The sequence below is a fragment of the Taudactylus pleione genome, unplaced genomic scaffold (assembly GCF_031769625.1).
Source record: "Taudactylus pleione unplaced genomic scaffold, aTauple2 ptg000019l, whole genome shotgun sequence".
Classification (NCBI taxonomy): Eukaryota; Metazoa; Chordata; class Amphibia; order Anura; family Myobatrachidae; genus Taudactylus; species Taudactylus pleione.
In genome coordinates, this window is record NW_028284421.1 from 36,038,090 (window position 1) to 36,059,919 (window position 21,830).

The 21,830-nt window shown below is 42.2% G+C and overlaps 1 protein-coding gene across 1 annotated transcript in view; it reads left to right on the forward strand.

Annotated features, from left to right (window-relative positions):
• LOC148540539 (cathepsin S-like) overlaps nt 1–21,830 on the forward strand; it is a 35,439-nt gene that overhangs the window by 164 nt on the left and 13,445 nt on the right. The window contains exons 2-5 of the mRNA XM_088444239.1: nt 5,162–5,256; nt 11,630–11,772; nt 15,864–16,076; nt 19,146–19,322. Of these exons, the coding sequence (XP_088300365.1) occupies nt 5,163–5,256; nt 11,630–11,772; nt 15,864–16,076; nt 19,146–19,322 (627 nt within the window). The 5' untranslated portion in view covers nt 5,162. The remainder of the gene's footprint in view (nt 1–5,161; nt 5,257–11,629; nt 11,773–15,863; nt 16,077–19,145; nt 19,323–21,830) is intronic.

Here is a 21,830-nt window from a genome sequence, read left to right on the forward strand (position 1 = left end):
ATATCATGTAATATTTATTTTACATTTTTTTAAAGTTCTCCATTACAGTATCAATAAGATTTATTGGAATGTTATATATTTAAAGTATGTTAAACATTACTTATATGAATTATTTATTATATATAGTGGATAGTTCACAAATGAGAAAATAAGTTGACACTGTACTAATATTGTACAACTGTAAAGAGAATTTTTTCCATTCATTTGCCATTATGAGCACCAGTTCTCCTCCTTAGTGAAGTGTATGACAGCTTCTATAGGAATAGGCACACAGTGATCATATCTGTGTGAGTCACATTATCACTGAATATTTTTCAGAGCCATCTGTGTGATGGATCCTTTCTAGCCTACCTCTATGTTGCCTGTCTCCAGTCTATCTGTACCACTGCTGCTTCTCATTTTCCTCTCTCCACATGTCATCAGCCTTCCCCTCTGCTACAGTACCTGCCCCCTTCAGCATCCAGGTCAAACACCTCACCTAAACATATAAAGCTCTTAATCACTCCTACCCCACCTACATCTTCAAGCTCATCTCTGTTCACACTCTCCTTGCCCTCTACGCTCCTTCTTTGACTGCCACCTCACCTCTACTGTGATAACTTCCTCCCTCACCCATTTCCAAGATTTCTTCTCCCCATCCTCTGAAATGCACTCCCTTGCCAAGTTGGACTTCTTCCAATCTCTCCAGCTTTAAATGTACCCTTAAGACACACCTTTTTACTAAAGTCTTCCAGCGCGCCTCATAACTTCTGTTTCTCCCTCCTACCCATCTTGTCTCCTTTCCGGTATGCCATCTATCTGTTTTCTCCCTCCATGTAAAATGTAAGCTCTCGGCCAGAACCCTCTTGTTCTTCTCTTACACTATCTTTACCACCAGTACTCCTTGTCTTTTATTTCCTCGCCTTCAGCAACCCTGACATTGTTTGCTCACCCATAAGAGGGGTACAGGTTTATTAGTAGCAATTGTGCCTTTCCCAGGGCTTGGTTAGGAGCTGGATGCCCTAGGCCAGTGGTTCTCAAACTCGGTCCTCAGGACCCCACAGGTCACATTTTCCAGGTCACCCAGCAGGTGCACAGGTGTATTCATTACTCACTGACACATTTTAGAAGAGCTAATTATATCACTTGTGATTCTGTGAAGAGACCTGGAAAAGATGCACTGTTTGGGGTCCTGAGGACCGAGTTTGTGAACCTGTGCCCTAGGTTAATACACTTGTAGCATGCCATGCAATATTGGCAAACACAGAGTACAGTGCGTATGCATGATCAGGAAATTGCCATTCCTATTGTGCATGTGCAGGTAATGAAGGTTATACAACTGACATGTTTGATCTTGGCTTCTAATGATGTTTGTGGAGTGTGAAGGAGATTCTGGCTTCTGGGTAATGCAAGGAACACTCTAAAGATAATTGCATTCAGCTCTTCAGACTTCCTAGATGGTGCTGTAGCGCAATGTACATAGAGTAAAGGTTTTAGCAGTAAGTTACCTGGTCACTTTGGCACAGCCATCTACCTGGTCACTTTGGCACAGCCATCTGGTTGTCACTTTAAGAACTTCCGTCCACACTACCTCAGGATAGGTGGATAAATATGTACCGCAAAACAACAAAAAACAAAAGACAAAAAATAAATCTGTATATTTATATGTACAAAGGTTTCATAATGCATAATTTGCTGGGTGGGAGGGACGTATGCTGAATACCTCTGTTCTACATTTTATTCCCCATCTGTCACTTGCATGGAGCCCACCAAAGTCCTAACGCAATTGGCTGCAGCTAATGGCTGACCGGGCACTGGCCTTTCCCCAGTTACACACAACTGTCTGCTGATTCTACCTAAACCAGTTATTTCTAGAAGCAGATTACAACAGTTGGCACAATTATAAAATATAGAAGTAGCCATCTGCCCAACAGGAAAAATCACTCATGAACAGCAAAAGTAAAGGAAAAATATAACCAGTCATCCTGACTAAGATATAGATGCAAAAATTGCAAGGACAAGGGAAATGGGTCACGTATAAAAATGCTGCACAGGGGAACAGTATTTGTTGTTATGTCTACCTCCTGCGCTGCGTACACTTTATGGCACCTATATAATAAATAAAAGATAATAAGAGGAATATATTATTCTAGAAAAGGGTACATAGATTATTATTTTTACTAAAGGGGCATGGCCTCATGGGAAATCCCAATCACATCCCTCCGGGGGCGTGCCCAGCATCCCCGGAGACTAGTTCCTGCAGTGTTGACTCCTCGTCTGTGACAGGGCTGAGTGCTGCAGGAGAAAGTCACACTGCAGTACCTAGCTCCTGTCACTGAGGAGGAGCCAGCATTTTGGTGTCACCCCCCTCAGAGGGTGACACCCGGGTACGGCCCTGACCCGCATAGCAACGCCACTGAGCACAGATTAGATTTATTCTACTAAAGGGGGCACAGGTTATTATTCTTAAATGAACGGGGAAAAAGTCCCTTTTATTTCCCTACAACCCATCAGTCTACCTTACCAGGAAGGGGCCGATGTTGCTGTGCATTGGCACAGACACCCGCCCAGGATATTTTTAAAATGAAACGGCAATGTGCGATAGTTTAAAAACGTCAAAATTATATGAGGTGTAAACCAAAATGCATGACATTAAACTGATGCAGAATATATTCGGTTTGCCTATGACAATCCAAAACATGATAGAATACTGTATATTTGGGTTTGGAGGGTGCCAATGCCAAACACAAATTTTAGCAAATCTAGCCCTTAGAATCTAACCAAGAAGAGTCAGTTGATCTTTTTTTGACATATGTTTAAAATGTCATATTTTGCCTTTTTTTAAGCAAACCATGTTATAAATTGTCCTGTACTGCATTAATGTATTGTTTTATGACCAGGAGTGGTCTGGCAATTCTTCTCCTGGGGAAGGGGGGCAAATACAAGCAAGCAGCCCATGTTCTACTATCAGATGCCTCAACGGACAAATGGGTGTGACAGAAATTCTGGTGTCATGCAAAATGACTGTCAAAAAATTAGGCACAAATATAACAGCAGCCCCAAATGACTACTGTACAATGCAGAGACCATCCTATACACAATACAGAACTTAGGGCGAGATGTATTATTGATCGCTAAAAAAGTTAATTTTTTCCGCATATAGTTCGCCGCGAAAAGGTTAATCCATGTCTAGAACTTCGCCGTAATGTATTATTATTTTAACAAAGATTTACCGTTGCCGTGGCAGGATGTCAACGCGATGTCCTAGGCGCATGCGCAGTTGTCTTTTCACGTCGGCATGCGCAGTAGTGTAGTATGTACTGGGAGCAGGTACAGAACGAAACGCCGCGATATTCCAGTGGGATTTCATGCTTGTAATGACAACAAGGTTTTTTGCGAAACTTTATTAATACATATGCGATACACTCCATCATTGCGGTAAGCGCTGTTTAAGGCTGCGTTAAAACAATAATACATCTCGCCCTTATTCTCATGACCACTACACAAAACAAAACACAATGCATATTAATGTCTAATATTCAGTGGTACCACTGGGACTTCCACATGCCAGTATGTAGGATGGTGAACTGGGCTGTGGGTGCAGAACAAATAGGATTCTTATTTCTGGGCACCCAATTTTAACCTCTATTATTAAGAAACCTAGAATTCTAATTTTAAACAGAAAAATGTAACAGATCTGTTGAAAACCCTGTGCTTCCAGATATCCTCTCCTGTCACTTGTGCCTACAGTAGTTTTCAGGTTTTCTTCTCATTGAGGGGCATTGAAATGTAATATATGACCCTTGAATGGATCTGGAAAGCATGTTCTGTACAAACAGGTGCCCAATGTCTGATTGGTAGTGATTGGTAGTGTAGCCCCCATCTTACACCCAGCCCTTCTGCCCATTGTACTCCTTTGCTTATTTTCCCCTTCGCTCTCTTGATATTTGTATTTCTTGCCCTGATATTTCCCATACTATAATAAACTATTTTGTGTTTTGTTTGTCACTAATTTAGTCATTACTTATCTATACTCATTTCTTTTGTTCTATCACCTGACCTGGATTCAAATGTTATTTATATCTCATTAAACCTGTTCTCTAGCTCTTTTCATATAGCAATACACATACAGTATTTCTCTTATGTCTTTCATGTGACCCTCTTGTTATGCTATGCATCTTCTAAACCAATTGACTCCAAGGGCCAAATGTAATAGGGTGAGAGTTTAGAAAAGTGAGAGTTTCTGACACTTTTTAAACTTTGCCAATGTAATAGTGTCCAAAAACAAAGTAACAGAGCGAACTTGCATTTTTTTTAGACTTAGAAAACTCTCACGATTTAAAATCTCATCCAGATGTTTTCCCATTTTGAAGATAAATCTCGACCAATGTGAGAGTTTACTGCTAAACTCTCACATTTTCTAAACTCTCACCCTATTACATTTGGCCCCTAATGTTAACATTGGTCCATATTTGCTCTCATCATTTTGCTATTGCTCCCTTCATCTTCTATTTACTTTCATTCTTCAGTTTCCTTGTACCCATTGCCTTTTACCACATTTGCTCTTACACTATTCTGTGCCCGAGTCCCATCCATGGTCATTTTTTACATACGTATATACTGAAGATATATATTAAAAGTAAAGCTAACTCAAATAAGTTATTATACCCTGCCCCCCCTCCCTCCCCCAGCCCATTTAAGCAGTCTTCTGTATAGATGAGAAAACAGGAAATGACCCCAACCAGAAATGACCTGAACCAGTAGAGATGGCAAGAGGCCTGTCAGATCCATGTTCCACGGAGTGCCTGTAAGAGGTAGGGGACATTACTCATAATCACTGAATGTGTCCTACAGGCTCCCTTAGGGTCAGTGGATGCCACGGCTGCTAAGGTCGCTCATATGTGGCCACATCAAGTTCGCTCACTGGACCACTGGGAAGGCTGGATGCCAACCATAAGCTGTTAGTGGGAATCCATCCAGGTGCACCCTGTCCAGCCGGCCTTTGTTTATGGCCCTTTACACTGTAATTGTACAATGGAATTGTACATTATTTTCTTTTAAAAAAATTTGTTTGTCACAAGTTATTTTTCTTTATAAATATTACAATCAAGTGATATACTGTAGGTAAAGAGAAAGGATAGCTACTTTTCACTTATAGCAGGCTTGTCATCTTGTCATGCAGGATGAAGAATTTACTTGTTTTAGGAGCAACATTTCTCGTGGCTTCAGCTGGAAATGTTCTTGATGAAGAGTGGAACATTTGGAAATCTAATTATGGTAAGAAAGTGAGGTTATAATTTACATTTTGCATGTTAAATGTTAATTTAGAATTTTAAAAACATCAGATTAACAGAAAAACTTGTAGTGTTTTATATATACAATAAATGTGAATTTGCATAGTTGCACTCCTCATCATGGTTTGCCCAGATTCATATCACAACCTTTAAGGTGATTTGCTCATAACTCCAAATGAGGCCCACACTGATTTTATATCTATAGCATTTTGAATAGGATGGAGGTGAATGTGATTGAACAAGATGGCAGACTGTTTTGCTCTTACACAATCATTATCTTCCTCAGCATCCTTAGTAGGGCAGGCAATTTCTACAATCAGAGAAACTGAATAAACTTCTTGACTATTTACCAATACAGCATATATCTTCTATATAAAATTCATTGGACTGTTTGTTTGTCTGTCCGGGTATGCATTCGGACACCCCTGCACCGATTGAGATGAAACCAGCGGGAGGTGGTCCAGTTGGATCCTGGTCAGGTTTTAGGGAGGTTAGGGTCCTGGTCGGACCTCCTGTTGGTGTACGTTGGGCAAAACTTTGACCCGGGGAGCCTATTCTGAGTCTTCCACTGGATGGATTTGGATGAAAACTTCACAGAGGGGTGGCTATTGGTCTGGTTGGGGTCCTGATAGGATCTCATGACAGAGTGTGCCACGCAGAGGGATCCTGTTCTGGGCCTTCCACTGGATGGATTTGGATGAAAACTTCACAGAAGGGTGGCTATTGGTCTGGGAGGCCTAATGGTGTGGTTGAGGTCCTGATAGGACCTCATGACAGAGAGTGCCACGCAGAGGGATCCTGTTCTGGGCCTTCCACTGGATGGATTTGGATGACATCACATAATAATCTTAAAACAAATATAATTTAATGTAAAATATATTACAATTAAAGTAATATATTAATAATATCTGTTCAATCAATGTTAAGTCATTATATTAAGCCCATTTTATAGATAAATAATAGCATCAAGAACTTTTTTATCCACTTTTCTTAAATATTACTGTAACTACTGTTGTGTTGTACTCAAATACACTAAACATTCTTAACAACCAAACTTTTTACAAAATAATCATCCACCCACTCATATTCTCATCATCCACTTATTCATACTCTTGAAATTGAATTTTGACAGATACATCCAACTAATTGACAACTTGAATATTTGAACCCTGGCAACCCAGTTAGTATATATATATATATATATATATATATATATAGTTCCAAATTTCCAGCACTCTTATGGACCTGAGCTCATAAGAAGCTTGCCAGGGTGCCCACCTTGGGGAATTCAGCCCCCTCCACATATGCCATAAGAAAAAGGTGGCACTCCTGGACGAATAAGACAGAGAATAGCTGGTGATTTAATACAACATTTCGGGGTTAAAGCCCCGTCACCATCCTGATGACGGGGCTTTAACCCGGAAACGTTGTATTAAATCAACAGCTATTCTTTGTGTTATTTGTCCGGGAGTGACGCTTTTTTCTTATGGTATATTATATATTATTATATATATATATTATAAAGGTACAGTCGTGCCCTTATATTAAGGTTGCATCTAAAAAAACGGCTTTCTCCATAGAGAATTCCGAAGGGGTCGGCATGTTTAAGGGGCTACACCTCAAAAACTATTTGAGATACCGAGTTGAAATTTGGTAGGGGCGGGTAGAACTGTCACACGGTGCTGCATGCCAAATTTCAAGGCATAAACTTAAAAAAATAGGCTTTGGGAGTAATCTAAAGCGCCAACTGTCAAATTTTTTGACATTCTCAATTAGGACAACTTTTCTGCTGTAGTCTATGGGGGTTTTTTGGGAAGGCAAAGGCTAGGTGGCGAATTTAGACTTGGGGTTTGTTTTATTAGGTAGCTATTGTTCCAGGGTACATGCTTTTGGGGTTCAGGTAAATTAGAAAGTTACAGCTTCTAATCTATTACCTCAAGAATGCGCGATTGTAGAGATAGGACTTTTCAACTTGCTGCGCAGCCTCAGTAGGAGCCTCCAACAGGTGTAGTCATAGTGGCTTCACTTGGGTGCAGCAAGATGGCCATAATTTGCGGGCGGTAGCGGGGGGGCTGGACCAGGGGGCAGGAAGCTGGCGTTTGCTGCGGCCGGGATGCGGGGGAGAGGGGGTAGGGGTTAGCGGGCATTAGCCGGCCAGGAACCGAGCACGGTAGCGGGCGTGAGTGGTGGTGGTGCGGCGGTGGTGCAGGTGGCGTTGGTGTAGGTGTTAGGACCTGAGGGAGGTAGCAGCGCACAGATGCAGGCTCGGATCTGAAAATTCCGTGATACCTGCATCTGTGTTTAAAAAAACAAACACAGAAGCACGGATGGGTCAGTGAGACCCATCTGTGCTTCTGTGTTTAAAAATAAAAACAGTGTAAAAAATGGTGTGGCCCCCTCCACAAAAAAACAACCAGCCCCGGCTATGGAGCCCCAGTACTGGTTTTGCTACATACAGGGGACAAATGACATAGGGGTCTCCCGTATGAAGTACAACCAGCACCGGGCTTTTCAGAACCAGTCATTGTTGCCAAAATACGGGGGACAAATGACGTTTGACAATATTTAGATATTCATATGCACCACACAACACAAATCAACCCAGCACCCACCACCCAGGGGTGCTGGGGATAGCCCCGAGCTATCAGCCTGGGCCTGGGGTGCCCTGGAGAGGGGGGACCCCTTTAATGGGGGTTCCCCAACTCCCCAGGGATCCCTGGCCTGGGCTGACTAGCAGTCAGGGTTGATGCTTCGGCTGGGGGGCCTGTAGAAAGGGCTCCTCTGGCTGTGGCATCACCCCCCTGCTAGAAAGGGTCCGGTGCTGGTTCTGGGAAATACAGGGGGGCCCTATGCATTTTTTCCCCCTGTATTTCCAGAACCAGGACCGACTCAGAGCCCAGTGCTGGTTGTGCTAAATACTAGGGAACCCTACATTGTTTGTCCCCTGTACTTAGCACAACCAGTACTGGGGCTCCATAGTCCGGGGTTGGTTGGTTTTCTGGGGAGGTGGGGGGTTTTACACAGGGTTTCTTTTTAATCACAGAAGTACAGACAGGTCTCACTGATCTCATCTATGCTTCTGTGTTTATTTATAAACAGATGCAGGTATCACGGATCTTTCAGATCCAAGCCTGCATCTGTCTGCTGCTACCTCCGTCAGGTCACCTGCACCACCACCAACGCCCCCGGGTCCCGGCCACAGATAACGCCTGCTGCCCCCATGGGTTCCTGCTGTAACTTACGGCTGCTTCCTTTCCCAGAGCCCATCCGCCGCTACAGCCCGCACTGACTTGCCATCTTAGTGTACCCAAGTGAAGCCACTGTAAGTACTTGATATACACTTTGACTGAGGCTGTGCATCAAGTTGAAACTTCCTATCTCTATAATGGTGGATTTGTGAGGTAATAGTTTAAAAACTGTAACTTGCTCAATTACCTACACCCCAAAAGCACCTACCGTTGAACAATAGTTACCTCTGTCACCCGCTGATGCTTCTGTGCACGGCTCTGTTTCTGGCCACTGCTCCATACCCCCGCTGCTGCCACTGCCCCAAACACCTGAAGCCTGCCCCCACAGCCGTCTCTCTCCTTCTGCACCCTTAAAACAAATCCTGTGTGCTGTCTGCTCCTCCACCCGTGTTAGTGTACCTATTTGTTGTCCTTCTGCCCTGCAGATGGCCCAGTTTGCTTGTCAAAACCCTGATGGTTAATACATTTTTAAAAAGCTATGAAATTCCATAGACAAAAAACCTTACGGTTTCACATGTCCCATTAATGCTGCTTAGACATGATCTAAAAATTCACAAAACCTATTGAATTTCTGCCACTCAAACTCCAAAAAGCAATGAAATTACGATAATTATGGCTGACGCCTTAATGGACTTGTTCCTTGCTGGTATGATATGGTATGCCATGACACCATATGGTTAACTGCAGATTCAGAACTCTCACAGAGTGAGATTGCTGTCACTCACAAAATGGTGGAGCTGCTAATTCACAGAATTGTGTGCTCATTGGAATACACACATGCAGTCTATGCAACTGAGGTCTGAGCAGTTCATATAGCTACGCAGATGGGATAAGAGTATGGTGGATGGGGGAACAGGGGCAGAATGGAGACGCCTGCCGTCAGGTGCCAACACTGAAGAGGCACCGCCTCCATTGCACACAATATATTCACCCCACTTAAGGCTATTTTATATTAGTGTTTTTGTGCATATGTGATAGATAGATAGATAGATAGACAGAAATTCAAATGGTTTTGTGAATTTTTAGATCATGTCTAAGCAGCCTTAATGGGACAGGTGAAACCGTAAGGTTTTTTGTCTATGGAATATATATATATATATTGTGACAAGAAATCACATATACCGGATAAAACACTCTTTATTACCAGCACAGGCAGGTTATTAGGCAGTTCTCCATACAGCATATGTTACAGCAGTACAGATTCACATCAGCTCACAGTTGCACAGGAACATATCAGTATGTCAGCACCAGATCATATTACAGGAACAGATGCCCTGACATTCCACACCCCCTTCTGGATGCTAGTCACCGTCAGAGGCCCCATTCTGTGCTATGGGCCTCATTCAGACCACTCGCAAGCGCTATGCGCTCGCAAGCGGTTCGATGGTGGGGCACTGTGCATGCGCGGCGTGCGAAATGTGCGTACGCGAGCCCTGGAGCGAGTGAGAAATTCACTCGCTCCGGGGCTCGCTACAAACGGGGCGGCTGTCGATGTTGATCGACAGCTCGCCCCGTTTTGTAGGCGGGAGGGGGGTGGCTGGTCAAACGGAGGTGTTCTGTTTGTGGGCGGCCCTACTGACATCACTCATGATGTCAGTAGTGAGCTTCCTGCTCTATTTGAGCAGGAAGCTCACTGGGGCTTGTGGCAGATGAGACCCTACCGCAAGGGTCTCGTCGCAAGCCTGATGGTCGCGATAATCGTGACCATCACCTGGCCGCTCACAAAATCTGTGGGTGGTCACCCACAGCTTAGCAAGTGGCCAGGAGGCCGGGTAAAAAAAAAAAAAAAGCGGCCGCCCTGATTCAGAGTGAGTGCTTGCTTTATGCGAGCGCCTCTGAATCAGGCCCTCTGAACACATCCTTAAAGGCTAATTACAGGTGCAGTTTAATTAATTAGATGATAACTGATTGAGGCAACACCTGAACTGGACCATTCAGTCCTACTGCTTTTGCTCTGCCAAACCTGAGATATCTGGATGTTCCACAGGCAATCTGCAGCAGCATCCTAATTGTCATTGCCCAATACTATTCCAGTACCGCACAATTCTGAGAAGTACAGTATACTGCTATGCCCGGGAAATTGCTGTGCCTATTCATGAAATGTACACTGCAACTAATGTCAGAGCCAAGCGCCTGATTCGGCCTCATTTATCAACGAGTTTATCACTCAAAAACTAGTGATAAATTTCACTTTTTATGATAAATTGTGCTCCAGCCAATCAGCTCCCAACTGTCATCTGTTATAAAAATGACAGTTGGGAGCTGATTGGCTGGAGCACCATTTATCATAAAAAGTGAAACCTATCACTAGTTTTGAGTGATAATCTCGTTGATAAATGAGGCTGGCGCTATGCTATCGCATCTGCGATCTCGGATGCAGCTGCTGTGCGAAGATATGCAAATGCTGCATACGCTGAGGAATCTATGAGATGCCCACTGGCGGCATTGCAAAACAAGCATCTGCATAGAAAGACGCAGCATCGGTTGCAAATCCTTAGATATTTGGACTTCTGAGTAATCCTATGGTTGCGCAGAATGGCCATGTGTACTGATACGTCGTAGCCACTTTCATTGCGTACAGGATCGCAGATGCAGGCTGTGACATGCCCCAAAAATGATCGCAATATGCCTGCACTCCACGTTACCTCCCCCAAACACTCCCTGACTGTCAATCACACTGCGAGTAAATAGTCGCTGCGAGCAACTGTGGTAATGTACCTTGTCACATGCGCTGTGTGACGCATACGCATGCGCAGATTGCTTATAATCGCTCAACTGCGTAAAGATCTGAACTAGGCCCAAGTTCATATTACCAATGTGTGATCAGGCAGTGCTGCCGGGTTACCTGTCAATTCAATCTGAGTAGCGAATAGCAAGAACTTAAAAGACTTCCCCTTTAATATGTTTTGCAAATGTGAGGGGTAGTTATACAGTATGCTAGGTAAATAGTAAAGCATAGCCCATAGTTGTGCTGTTCTTCTAAGTTATGTGTCAAATCAAGTAAGAAGCTTGGGTGAATATTTTGGAAGCTACTATTCTTTTGTAAAGTGCCGACAATCCTCATTATACTGTACAATCAGAGATTATATCTGTGCGTTTGTTATGCAGGAAAGGAATATAGTAATAGAAATGAAGAAGCATATAGAAGACAAATTTGGGAGGCAACTTGGCAGAAAGTGCAGAAGCACAATAGTTTGGCGGAGCAGGGCTTAAAGAATTACACTCTGGCTATGAATCACTTTGCTGATAAGGTGAGTAGTAGAATTGCATTTTCCTCCTAAATGGTTTATTGTAAAGAAGCTTTGGGTGCCCTAATCTATTATATATAACTAATTGGAAGCAACAACGATGCAAAACGAGCACCTGCTGAGAAGCCTGTACTGTACATTGCATGTGTCACTGACAATTTTAGATGTAGTTGGCCAGTGGCCACAAATCACAATGTGTATGGGATATAAAGATCCCCAATCCTAACCAATATCTGATTGGGTTCTAGCAGATTGTGGCAGACAAAAGTCAAGTCTAGTCACGTTAAACACATCTTATGTGCATGTGGTCATTGTCCAGCCACACAAATGGTGCACTGTTAGATATGACCAAGTACTGTACAGTTTGATCCTTCTGATAACAATACACACATCATGTGAATTAGAGGAGTTAACTTGTAAAATCTGACATGTATATCTATTAGCGTATAAATATAACGGTTTTTGTGCAATAGTGCTTGCAAGTATGGTACATACAATATGTGTTTATAAGATGTGCAAATAGTGCTTTGCAAGTATAATACATATAACACATGTTTATAAAAATAATAAATAACACATTTTATTATTAGAAAAGGGGGGACCTACATAGATTAGGTCCGTTTGAATACAGCAAGTGCAATTGTCAAATATATACAAAGTGCAATCGTGCTGATAAATCAATAAATAAATATGCCTTATATAAAATTCATATATTCATATAAAAGTTATTGGAAGGATATATAAATATATAAAAAACAGGAGAGACATATAAGGTCAAAGCATAAAAAGAATCAATACATATTAACAATTTAGAACTGGTACTTAAAAGGTTCTTAAATTGTTAAAAAAGGGGAGGTAAATAAATAATCCAAGAAGTAGCTTAGAAGGTATAGCTTATCTGTATCAGTTCATTCAGGCAAAGGCAGCTTTTTCCAATGCGTTTCGTCCGTTTAGGAACTTCATCAAGACCCCTTGGACGAAACGCGTTGGGGAAGCTGCCTTTGCCTGAATGAACTGATACATATAACCTATACCTTCTAAGCTACTTCTTGGATTATTTATTTACCTCCCTTTTTTTTAACAATTTAAGAACCTTTTAAGTACCAGTTTTAAATTGTTAATATGTATTGATTCTTTTTATGCTTTGACCTTATATGTCTCTCCTGTTTTTTATATATTTATATATCCTTCCAATAACTTTTATATGAATATATGAATTTTATATAAGACATATTTATTTATTTATTGATTTATCAGCACGATTGCACTTTGTATATATTTGACAATTGCACTTGCTGTATTCAAACGGACCTAATCTATGTAGGTCCGCCCTTTTTTAATAATAAAATGTGTTATTTATTATTTTTATAAACACGTGTTATATGTATTATACTTGCAAAGCAGTATTTGCACATCTTCTAAACACATATTGTATGTACCATACTTGCAAGCACTATTGCACAAAAAACGTTTTATTTATACGTCAGTCGCTCGACTACCTGGTACACTTTGAACATTTACACATATGGATTTCACCAAAAATCCTATAACTCTGGGTATAGCAGACACCCTTTTATCTGAAGGGAGAACATATATTGATACATCTTTTAAAAAATCCTCTTTAAATCTCTAAGTTGGTGCCGGGATCTTTCCCTTTCAAAACATGTATATCTATTATATAATCATGTACAGTCTCCTTCTAGCGTTAGTGCATTGGAGCTTACACCATTTGAATGCCCCTGCTAACAGCTACTGATCACTGATTTCCATAGTGTGGATGTGCACTTATCCATTATGACCATAGTCTAAGATATCAAACAGTGTCTGCAGTCTTTGGGCAGCACGCGACTGCTGGGCATCGTCTTCATGAACTTCGTCACCCAATACTCTGTGCACCCTTGACGTGACGGCTGCATAATACAGACTTGGAGTCCCATCCTTGATATCACCAGGTGTTCCTTCTGCTCTCTGCTCATTGGTTGGAGGTCACCTCCGCTCACCGATAATTGACCGAGACACACCTCTGCTCGCCGCTTATTGGTCAGTAGGTAGGAGAGAGACATTTAGTTTGATTTTAGAGCAGCAAAATAGAAACATTCAGATTCCACATATATGTAATAAAAATGTTATATATTTGTTTAACCATTTGAGACTTTTTTGAATGTTAGACAGAGCAGTCAGCTTTCCCCCTTTCTTTAAAGTATATTGGAGAAACCGCACACTGTATATATTTTACCATCTGAGGAGGCCAGCACTGCAGCAGAGTCTGCACACATCATCCGCACCACCCCTGTGTCTGGAGAGGCTGGGGGCTTCACAGCAGCTCGCAGCAATGGGCAAGCCCCCAATGTGATGCAGACGGGGTCATGACATGTGGTCACACCCCCAAACTTGTTGCATGAGGGGCCTGGCCTCGTGGAAGTGAGGCCATAACTCTTTCAAGTGCTCACTCCTATGGCATGCACAAGAGGTCAGTAAGTGCCTGTGGTGACCTAGTGTCACCACACCGAGTGTCGCCTCTGCCAGTCAGAAACAGCTGCTATTCCAGTGCTCATGCCGTTACACCTAAGGTTTGCTAATTTCTGTTGCAAAGACTCTGTGTTACCTACAAGAATCCTTCACTCTCTTAGTGCCTGTGCTTACCTGCATATATCCTGCATCTCCTAGCACCTGTGTTACCCACAAGAATCCTGCATTCTCTTAGTGCCTGTGTTTCCCTGCATATAACCTGCATTTTCCTAGTACCTGTGTTACCCACAAGAATCCTGCATTCTCTTAGTGCCTGTGCTTACCTGCATATATCCTGCATCTCCTAGCACCTGTTACCTACAATAATCCTGTACTCTCCAAGTGCTTGTGTTTATCTACAAATATCCTGCATTCTCCTGCAAACAGTGGGGTCCTTTTCAGAATCAATGGAATGGGGTTATAGGTGAGGACAATGTAAACAAATAAAGGCTGCAGGTGTACTTCAGGGTCCAGCCTTCAACCTGGGCAACGTCGGGTATCCCAGCTAGTAGATTATGACACTGAACACTACCTTCTTCTTCTGCAGAAACCTGTGGGAGAATTATCTCTCAAAGAAAAAGATATAGAAGACCATAGTGTAGTATTTTCACAAATAAGTGTTTAATAAAGAGAAAATGCACTTACAATAATAAAAAGATAATAGGCCTATCTAAAAAAGTATTTTCCCACAGCAATTTCACAGTTGATGGTCACAGGCTTGTGAAGAAGTCATTGTGACACCTTGGTGGTGTCAGACTAAGGTGCCTATGTGTCAAGCTTTCTTTTTCATAAAAATATGTAGAAACTGTGATTTTTGCACAATTTTATGAATTGTAGATATATATTAATGGCACAATGCAGGAGATTTCACATAAATTTAGTACTGCAGATCACAGTCCCCATTGTTTTGAATGGGGACTATGATCTGACCCCTATGTACCAAACTCTGAAAAGCAAAAAGATGGTGTCCACTGCTTTAAGCCTATGGAGGTTTACATGCAGGTGAGAGATCCGATATCCCTCCCGCACACTTTGGCCGGCAGCGGAAACTGACACTGCGTGTCAGCTTCCCCAAGAGAATTCTTTCACAAATGTGAAAGACTTCTATAAAATGCTGGGGATATAATTCGAAGGGACAGCGGTTACTGCAACCGATGTCACTGCAAGTTTCCCATAGTACACAACGAGGATATTTTCATAAAAAATTAAAATTTCCGCCACAAAATGGAACCTTAATCGCGGCAGTTCTGCAATTGTTAGTACATAGGCCTTTAAATGCGTTGGGGAATTCCTGTTATACTGCTGATGATCACCTTTTATAGAATAGCAAAATTGTTATGTTTTAACCAATTATCTATACTGAGGTTGGCTTGCATCTGTGAGTAATTTTGAGGACTCATTCATTGGAGTTGGTATCTTAAAACTTGTATTAATTGCATTATATCATATGCCTTGATTTATTGAGCTCCCTTTTGCTATCATTGTATGTAGATTGAAATACCCAAAGTATGTAGCCAGTATAATTACATAAATATATGAATATATTCATCCTAATAGTTTTTAAAAAAAATTTATATTGTTTACAGACTGTTCAAGAACTGATGCCTCAAAAAATCCCATGTTATACAAGGCAAAAAAAAACAAAAACAGAAATGACTTCAGACCCAGCACTGGCTTCTTCTTGTGAAACAAAGAAAACAAAAATATTCCCTGAGCAGGTGGACTGGAGAGAGTCGGGATGTGTCACTCCTGTCAAAAATTCTGGATTGCTTTGTTTTTCATCATGGGCTTTTGCCACAGTAAGTAAAGATATATTTTATTATTGTTATGTATTATTTTATTTAACAGATTGTTTATATTATAGTTCTGTTTAAAGTCACTGACTTGTTTGCACTATCAGTCACAAAATAGGCTCATACACACAGGCATATTTATTAACCAGCTTTGAATCAAGTATTAAAATACATTAATAAATTAAGATTGAAATTACAACAATTCATTATGTTTTATTACCTCAGTCTTTTATCCTGTAAAGATATGGATAATCACAGTGACAAGGCTTCTACTTATATTCACTGCTACATATGATGATGGTAGAACCCTAAAAACATGTCCTTCCTGAATCTTGTCCTAAGTCTTATGGTTACTCAAATGTCCATTGAAACTCACTGTTTTGTTAGTAAAGCTTAGCTGTATAATTCTCTGTTTTTATTTGAGTGTAATTAAGCAGCTTTTAAATATGTCCTTGGATTATTTGTACCATTAATATGTACTGCTCCAGGTACAGTGGCAGGTGGGGAGTTCGACTGGGGCGTTACACTTGTCAAACAGTAACGCAGGTGTCCTAAGGCGATCTCAGGGAGGAAAGAAACCATTTCATGTATTGCAGAGCAGCTCCCTCACTGCGATCTATTGAAAGTTATTCCTCAAGCTAAGCTTTAGTCCTTCTTCATGGGAGGTTTCTGTCCTTCCTGAGCTCGCCTTATGGCACCTTGGTTTGACAGGTGTAATGCCTCAGTCAAACTCCCCAACTGTTTCCCCAAAGTTTCCACTTTTGTTTTTCGCAAAGATAATTGTGGTCCCACTAATGTCTTAAACTTTATTACTGAGTCTGCTAATGTCTCATAGTAGCCTTGGACATAGACGGTCAGTGCTTGCAACTCTGGTCTTGCTGACTCTACAGTTTGTAGAGGATTTGCTGTATATTGAATTTCTTATTTTACAGCAATGTAGCAATTAATAAACCCTGATGCATTCCACAGCTAATGAGATTCACCTTGCCTGGCATTTTAAAACTCTAGTTCTACCTAAAATAAGGGCCAGATCATTAGTGAAGTTTGGCTGCCACACAACACTAGCTCCTGCGATTCTATCATGTTCCACTTATACTGAGTTCCTGACATCCATCTACCAGTATGCTCTCAGTATGCTAGCAGTATGTTCCTCATAAACAACTACCATTGTGTGTTAATGAGTTCATGCCACTCTGCTACTCATGTGCTATCCTAAGTTCCTTAAGTTCTGCTACCAGTGAGCAATCCTGAATTTCTGACAACCTGCTACCAGAGTGCATTCTTCTTATATGTCTCCAGCTTTTGGTCTAATTATTGTCAATTGCAGTTGTAATAAAGATTTCTGCACTTTCACAAGCTCAGATTCCACATATAACCTGTTATAGCTATGATCTACTCAGATATGCTGCCCTGTTAAACTGCATTATTAAGCTTAGGACAGGATGTTCTCACCTGTCAACTAGCCCCGCTCAGTTTTTGCAGTTTCAAAGGAAGCTTGAATCAACTGGAAGCCTAGTGACATTACGAAAGCATGAAAGAGGTTAAACTTGGGAGTCTCAAGGAAGCCAAACCTCTTAATTAAAGTGATGGATGACACATTGGCCCTTATTCAGAGCCGGACGCAAGTCGCTGCTCGTTCACTCCGAGCGATGTTTGCCCAACTGCGCATGCATACGGATCGTTATACGCATGCGCGAACAACTCAGTGCGGCTGAAATTCATGTGCTCGCAAAATAGCGAATGCCTGATAATTTGAGTGACAGAAAGAGGCGTATGTGGGTGGTAACAGGGGAAGGTGCTTGAAAACGGGGAGTGGAGATCCGATCGCAGGCGTGCTTAAAGGTCAAAACGGGCGTTTTATGGGTGTGTGTATATTTAAAACAGCAGCGTCATTGACCACGTCACTGGGTTATTTTAGAGCCAGAACTGCTGGCAAAATTGTGGTAGCAAAAACCAACCCCAAGAATAGCGAGCAGTTCATACCCTGGTCGATGTACTCGATTAATCTAATAAATAGCGGACATGACGTAGGATGCGAGCGGCCAGGGGGCGTATTTTTTCAAAAAACGAACGCAAATTTTGTTCACTCGTTCAGACCTAGAGGCGTGAACAGACCGCAAACAGCGAACGGTTCATTTGAATAGCCACCCCTTGTTTTAGAACGAACGACCGCAAATAGCGAGTGGCTCTGAATGAGGGCCATTGTTCTTAGATGGGACTTAATTAGTCTGACTGGCACCTTATTCACAGGAAGGAGAGGGGAGAGTGCAATCTTCCTTAACTGTAACTAGCCAACCCATTTTTGAATGACCCAATAAACGCAGTTGGAACTGGTTTACTCCACGGGGGATTGGCCCTATGCCTATAAGGTGTGATAGAGGATAAAAAGACTGAGTGTAGGATTTGTCAGGATGGATTATATTCTAAAGAGGATGGCATTGCAGTTGAGGCCTCTGCCAGTCATAGAACACATAAATACAAATATACACATAGGGCCTGATTCAGACCCGCTCACGAGTGGGTCGATGTTAGGCCTCTGCACATGTGCACGCCGGAGCTGTCTCCAATGTGCGCATGCACGAGACCCTGCTAGCGACGGGTGCTCCGTCGCTCTGGGTCTTGCACCAAAAGGGGGCGGCTGTCGATTTTTGATCGACAGCTCGCACCATTTTGGAGGCGTGGTGTGGCGGTGGCTTCACAAACGGAGGCATTCCCATGCGAATGCCTGCCATTTGTGGGCGGCCCCACTGACATCACCAATGATGTCAGTGAGAGAGCTTCCGGCTCTATTAGAGCCAGAAGCTCTCTGGGGCTTGCGGCCACGAGACCCTACCACAAGGGTCTCGTCGCAAGCCCGATGGTCACGATGGTCTTGTTGTCATGATGACATGCCCACTTTTTCACCGTGCGCGCGCACTTGCACATGAGGGACTCCATTTTTTATCTCCTGGGCTCCAAATACCCTAATTACGCCACTGTCCAGAATCCAGATTTATTTAACTACAGTACTGTATATATGCAATTATTCAGAAGGGACGAGACTTACATCTGTGTGTGGCTAATTTGTGATTACAGGTGAGCGTCCTTGAATCACGTTACTGTATCAAGCATAAGCGTCTGCTTACATTCAGTGAACAGCAATTGATAGACTGTGATGATGACAATAATGGATGCTGCAGCGGGAGTTATGCATTTGAATATGTTTCTCACAAAGGGATCATGGAGAGCAAGGATTATGAATACAAACAATCGGTAAAATCCTTCTTCATTTCGAAGAAAATATTGCATTACACTTAATGTTTTTTGTACATTTTATTTTCATAAAAAATATTTGATGTTTTGTGCTAATTATTCAATAGAGAATGCTGACAATGTTCGATATTGCTTAGATTGGAATTCTATATTGCATTTCTTTAGTTATTACAGTACTAGCATAAACCAGGGCTGGCTCGAGGCATGATCGACCAGTGCGGTTGAACAGGGGTGCCACCCCATAGAAGGCACACCCCTCCCAACCATTCCCGATTTCAATGGGACAGTCCCGTTTTTTGGGCACTGCCTCACTGTTATACCCGTGGGACAAAGTGTCCCGCGGGCTGTCGGGATGTTGGGCCCCGGAGAAGAGGAATAGATGCTGTGCGCAGGCACGCGGCATCTATTCAGTGCAGGAAGAGGGTTAGTGACAGCCCAGCTACTGACATAGGGGTCTATTTACTAAGCAGTGTTAGTAGGAGGCAGAGTGAAAAGTGATAAGGTGCCAGCCAATCAGCTCCCAACTGTCATTTTTCAAACACAGCCTGTGAGATGGCAGTTAGGAGCTGATTGGCTGGCACCTTATCACTTTTCACTCTGTCTCCTAACACTGCTTAGTAAATAGACTCCATAGTACTGGGCTCGCCTCCAACCTGACATCAACAGAAGGCATGCCATATGGATACCCCCCCAAATAAAGCCACTTAGGGTGCGTGGCCTATGGTAATTAATCCACTCCCCCATTTTCGGTCCCGCGTGGGTAAGGGGCAACAAATTACCGACCTGCACAGGGCGTGGCTCCCTCTGGAGCCGGCCCCGGCATAAACTAATACTTGGATTCTATAAAAGAGGATTCAAGCTGTAGAAACTGGTGCAATTCCGACAATTTAGCCTGTATACTTAAGGTGGCAATAAATTAAAAAGCAAAACAGTTGAGGCTTCAACCTATAGGCTAAATCATTAAAATCAACTTGCAGGCTATAATGTAAGAGCCACTATGTTATTAAAATCAGGTTTAATAGGAAGCACTTCCAATGCCATACAGTACATACAGAATGACCATAAAATCAAGTATGAAATTGTACATTGCGTACGTGAGGTAGACATAAACCCAATATATAGTATATCACATATTTAAAACAGATATATAGTTGTAGGATAAAGATGACACAATAGAGATACCACTCACTTGAAGTATGGGGATAGGTGGCTTCTGTATCCCATGTACCTAAGTATTGAATGGGATATGAGCGGACCCACCACATGTACCATGAGGGTATGATATAATGTGATAAGAGGGCATACACTGTCACCCGTGTAGATCCACCTATAGCCAAGTATATATATGCTGGCTTATATATGCTGGCTTACTGGTGGAGCACTAGGGGAGTGAGAGATGTCCAGAAGTGATGTTAGAATAGGTGAATCATAGCAAGATTAGCAAACATCCTTATCAGGTATAAGAAAAGATTTGCTATAGTAATCAGCCGAAAGATATTGATGTTAGACGGCACTAGTAGCACCGTGGAGGATAGTGAAAGAAGGAAACAGCGCCAGTATCTGCAATTAAATCACCTCACCCTACTGATATCATGTGACAGCGCAGTAGGAACAGTAAGTGAAGACTGGTGCAGTCCGGATATTCCTAGAAAAGGACAGGGAAATACCTGTGTCTTGTGTGTGATGGCGGTGGGTCCAGAGAGCGGGAGTCCCCACGTGCACTCCGGAGGCTCCCAGCAGACAAGCAGACGCGCGTTTCACCTACAGCTTCCTCAGTAAGCTCCCTTCCAGAAGATAATAGCTAGAATCTCATTGGTTGCTCTTGGCAACATCTGCACTTCTAAAAACTCTCACTTTAGTAAATATACCCTTAAGCCACAGTTGGTGTTTTGACATTTAAGGCAACTGTGGGAGAATGATTTTTCAGGTAAATGTCTGTGGACACTGATTCTGCCCAAAATTGTTTGTTTAGGCCTGAATCCTTCAGCATGCATCATACATCCTCCACTAATGTGCAATTTGCACGCTCATTTAACACTGTTTTTCTCTGGTGCGTGTATGTGATGGTCAATTGATGCTCAATTCCATGCTTCTTTCGGAATAATTCCACATCTCTATTTAGATATTCTCCTCCATTGTCAGATCTCAAGGTCTTTAGTCTGTGACCAGTTTGATTTTCCACCAATCTCTTGTAATCTGCAATTTTCTTCACTATTTCATATTTTTCTGTGTGTCAAGGACATACAATCATTGACACAGGGTACCTGTTGCTATATAAAGTCCCTGGTCTGTTCCGCACAATGTATTTTCCTTTTGCAAAATGGACTCTGTAACTTTTTTGCTCTAGGACATTGATTGCTATGTGATTTGTTCCCATCTCTGATACATAAAGCACATCTTGCATCTTTGTAATGAAGAGGGTGTGGCCTAATTGTGGGAGGTGTGGCCATGTCCCCTTAGAGGAAAAAAACAAACATTTTTGCAGCTCCACACCCTGGGTGGGGGTGC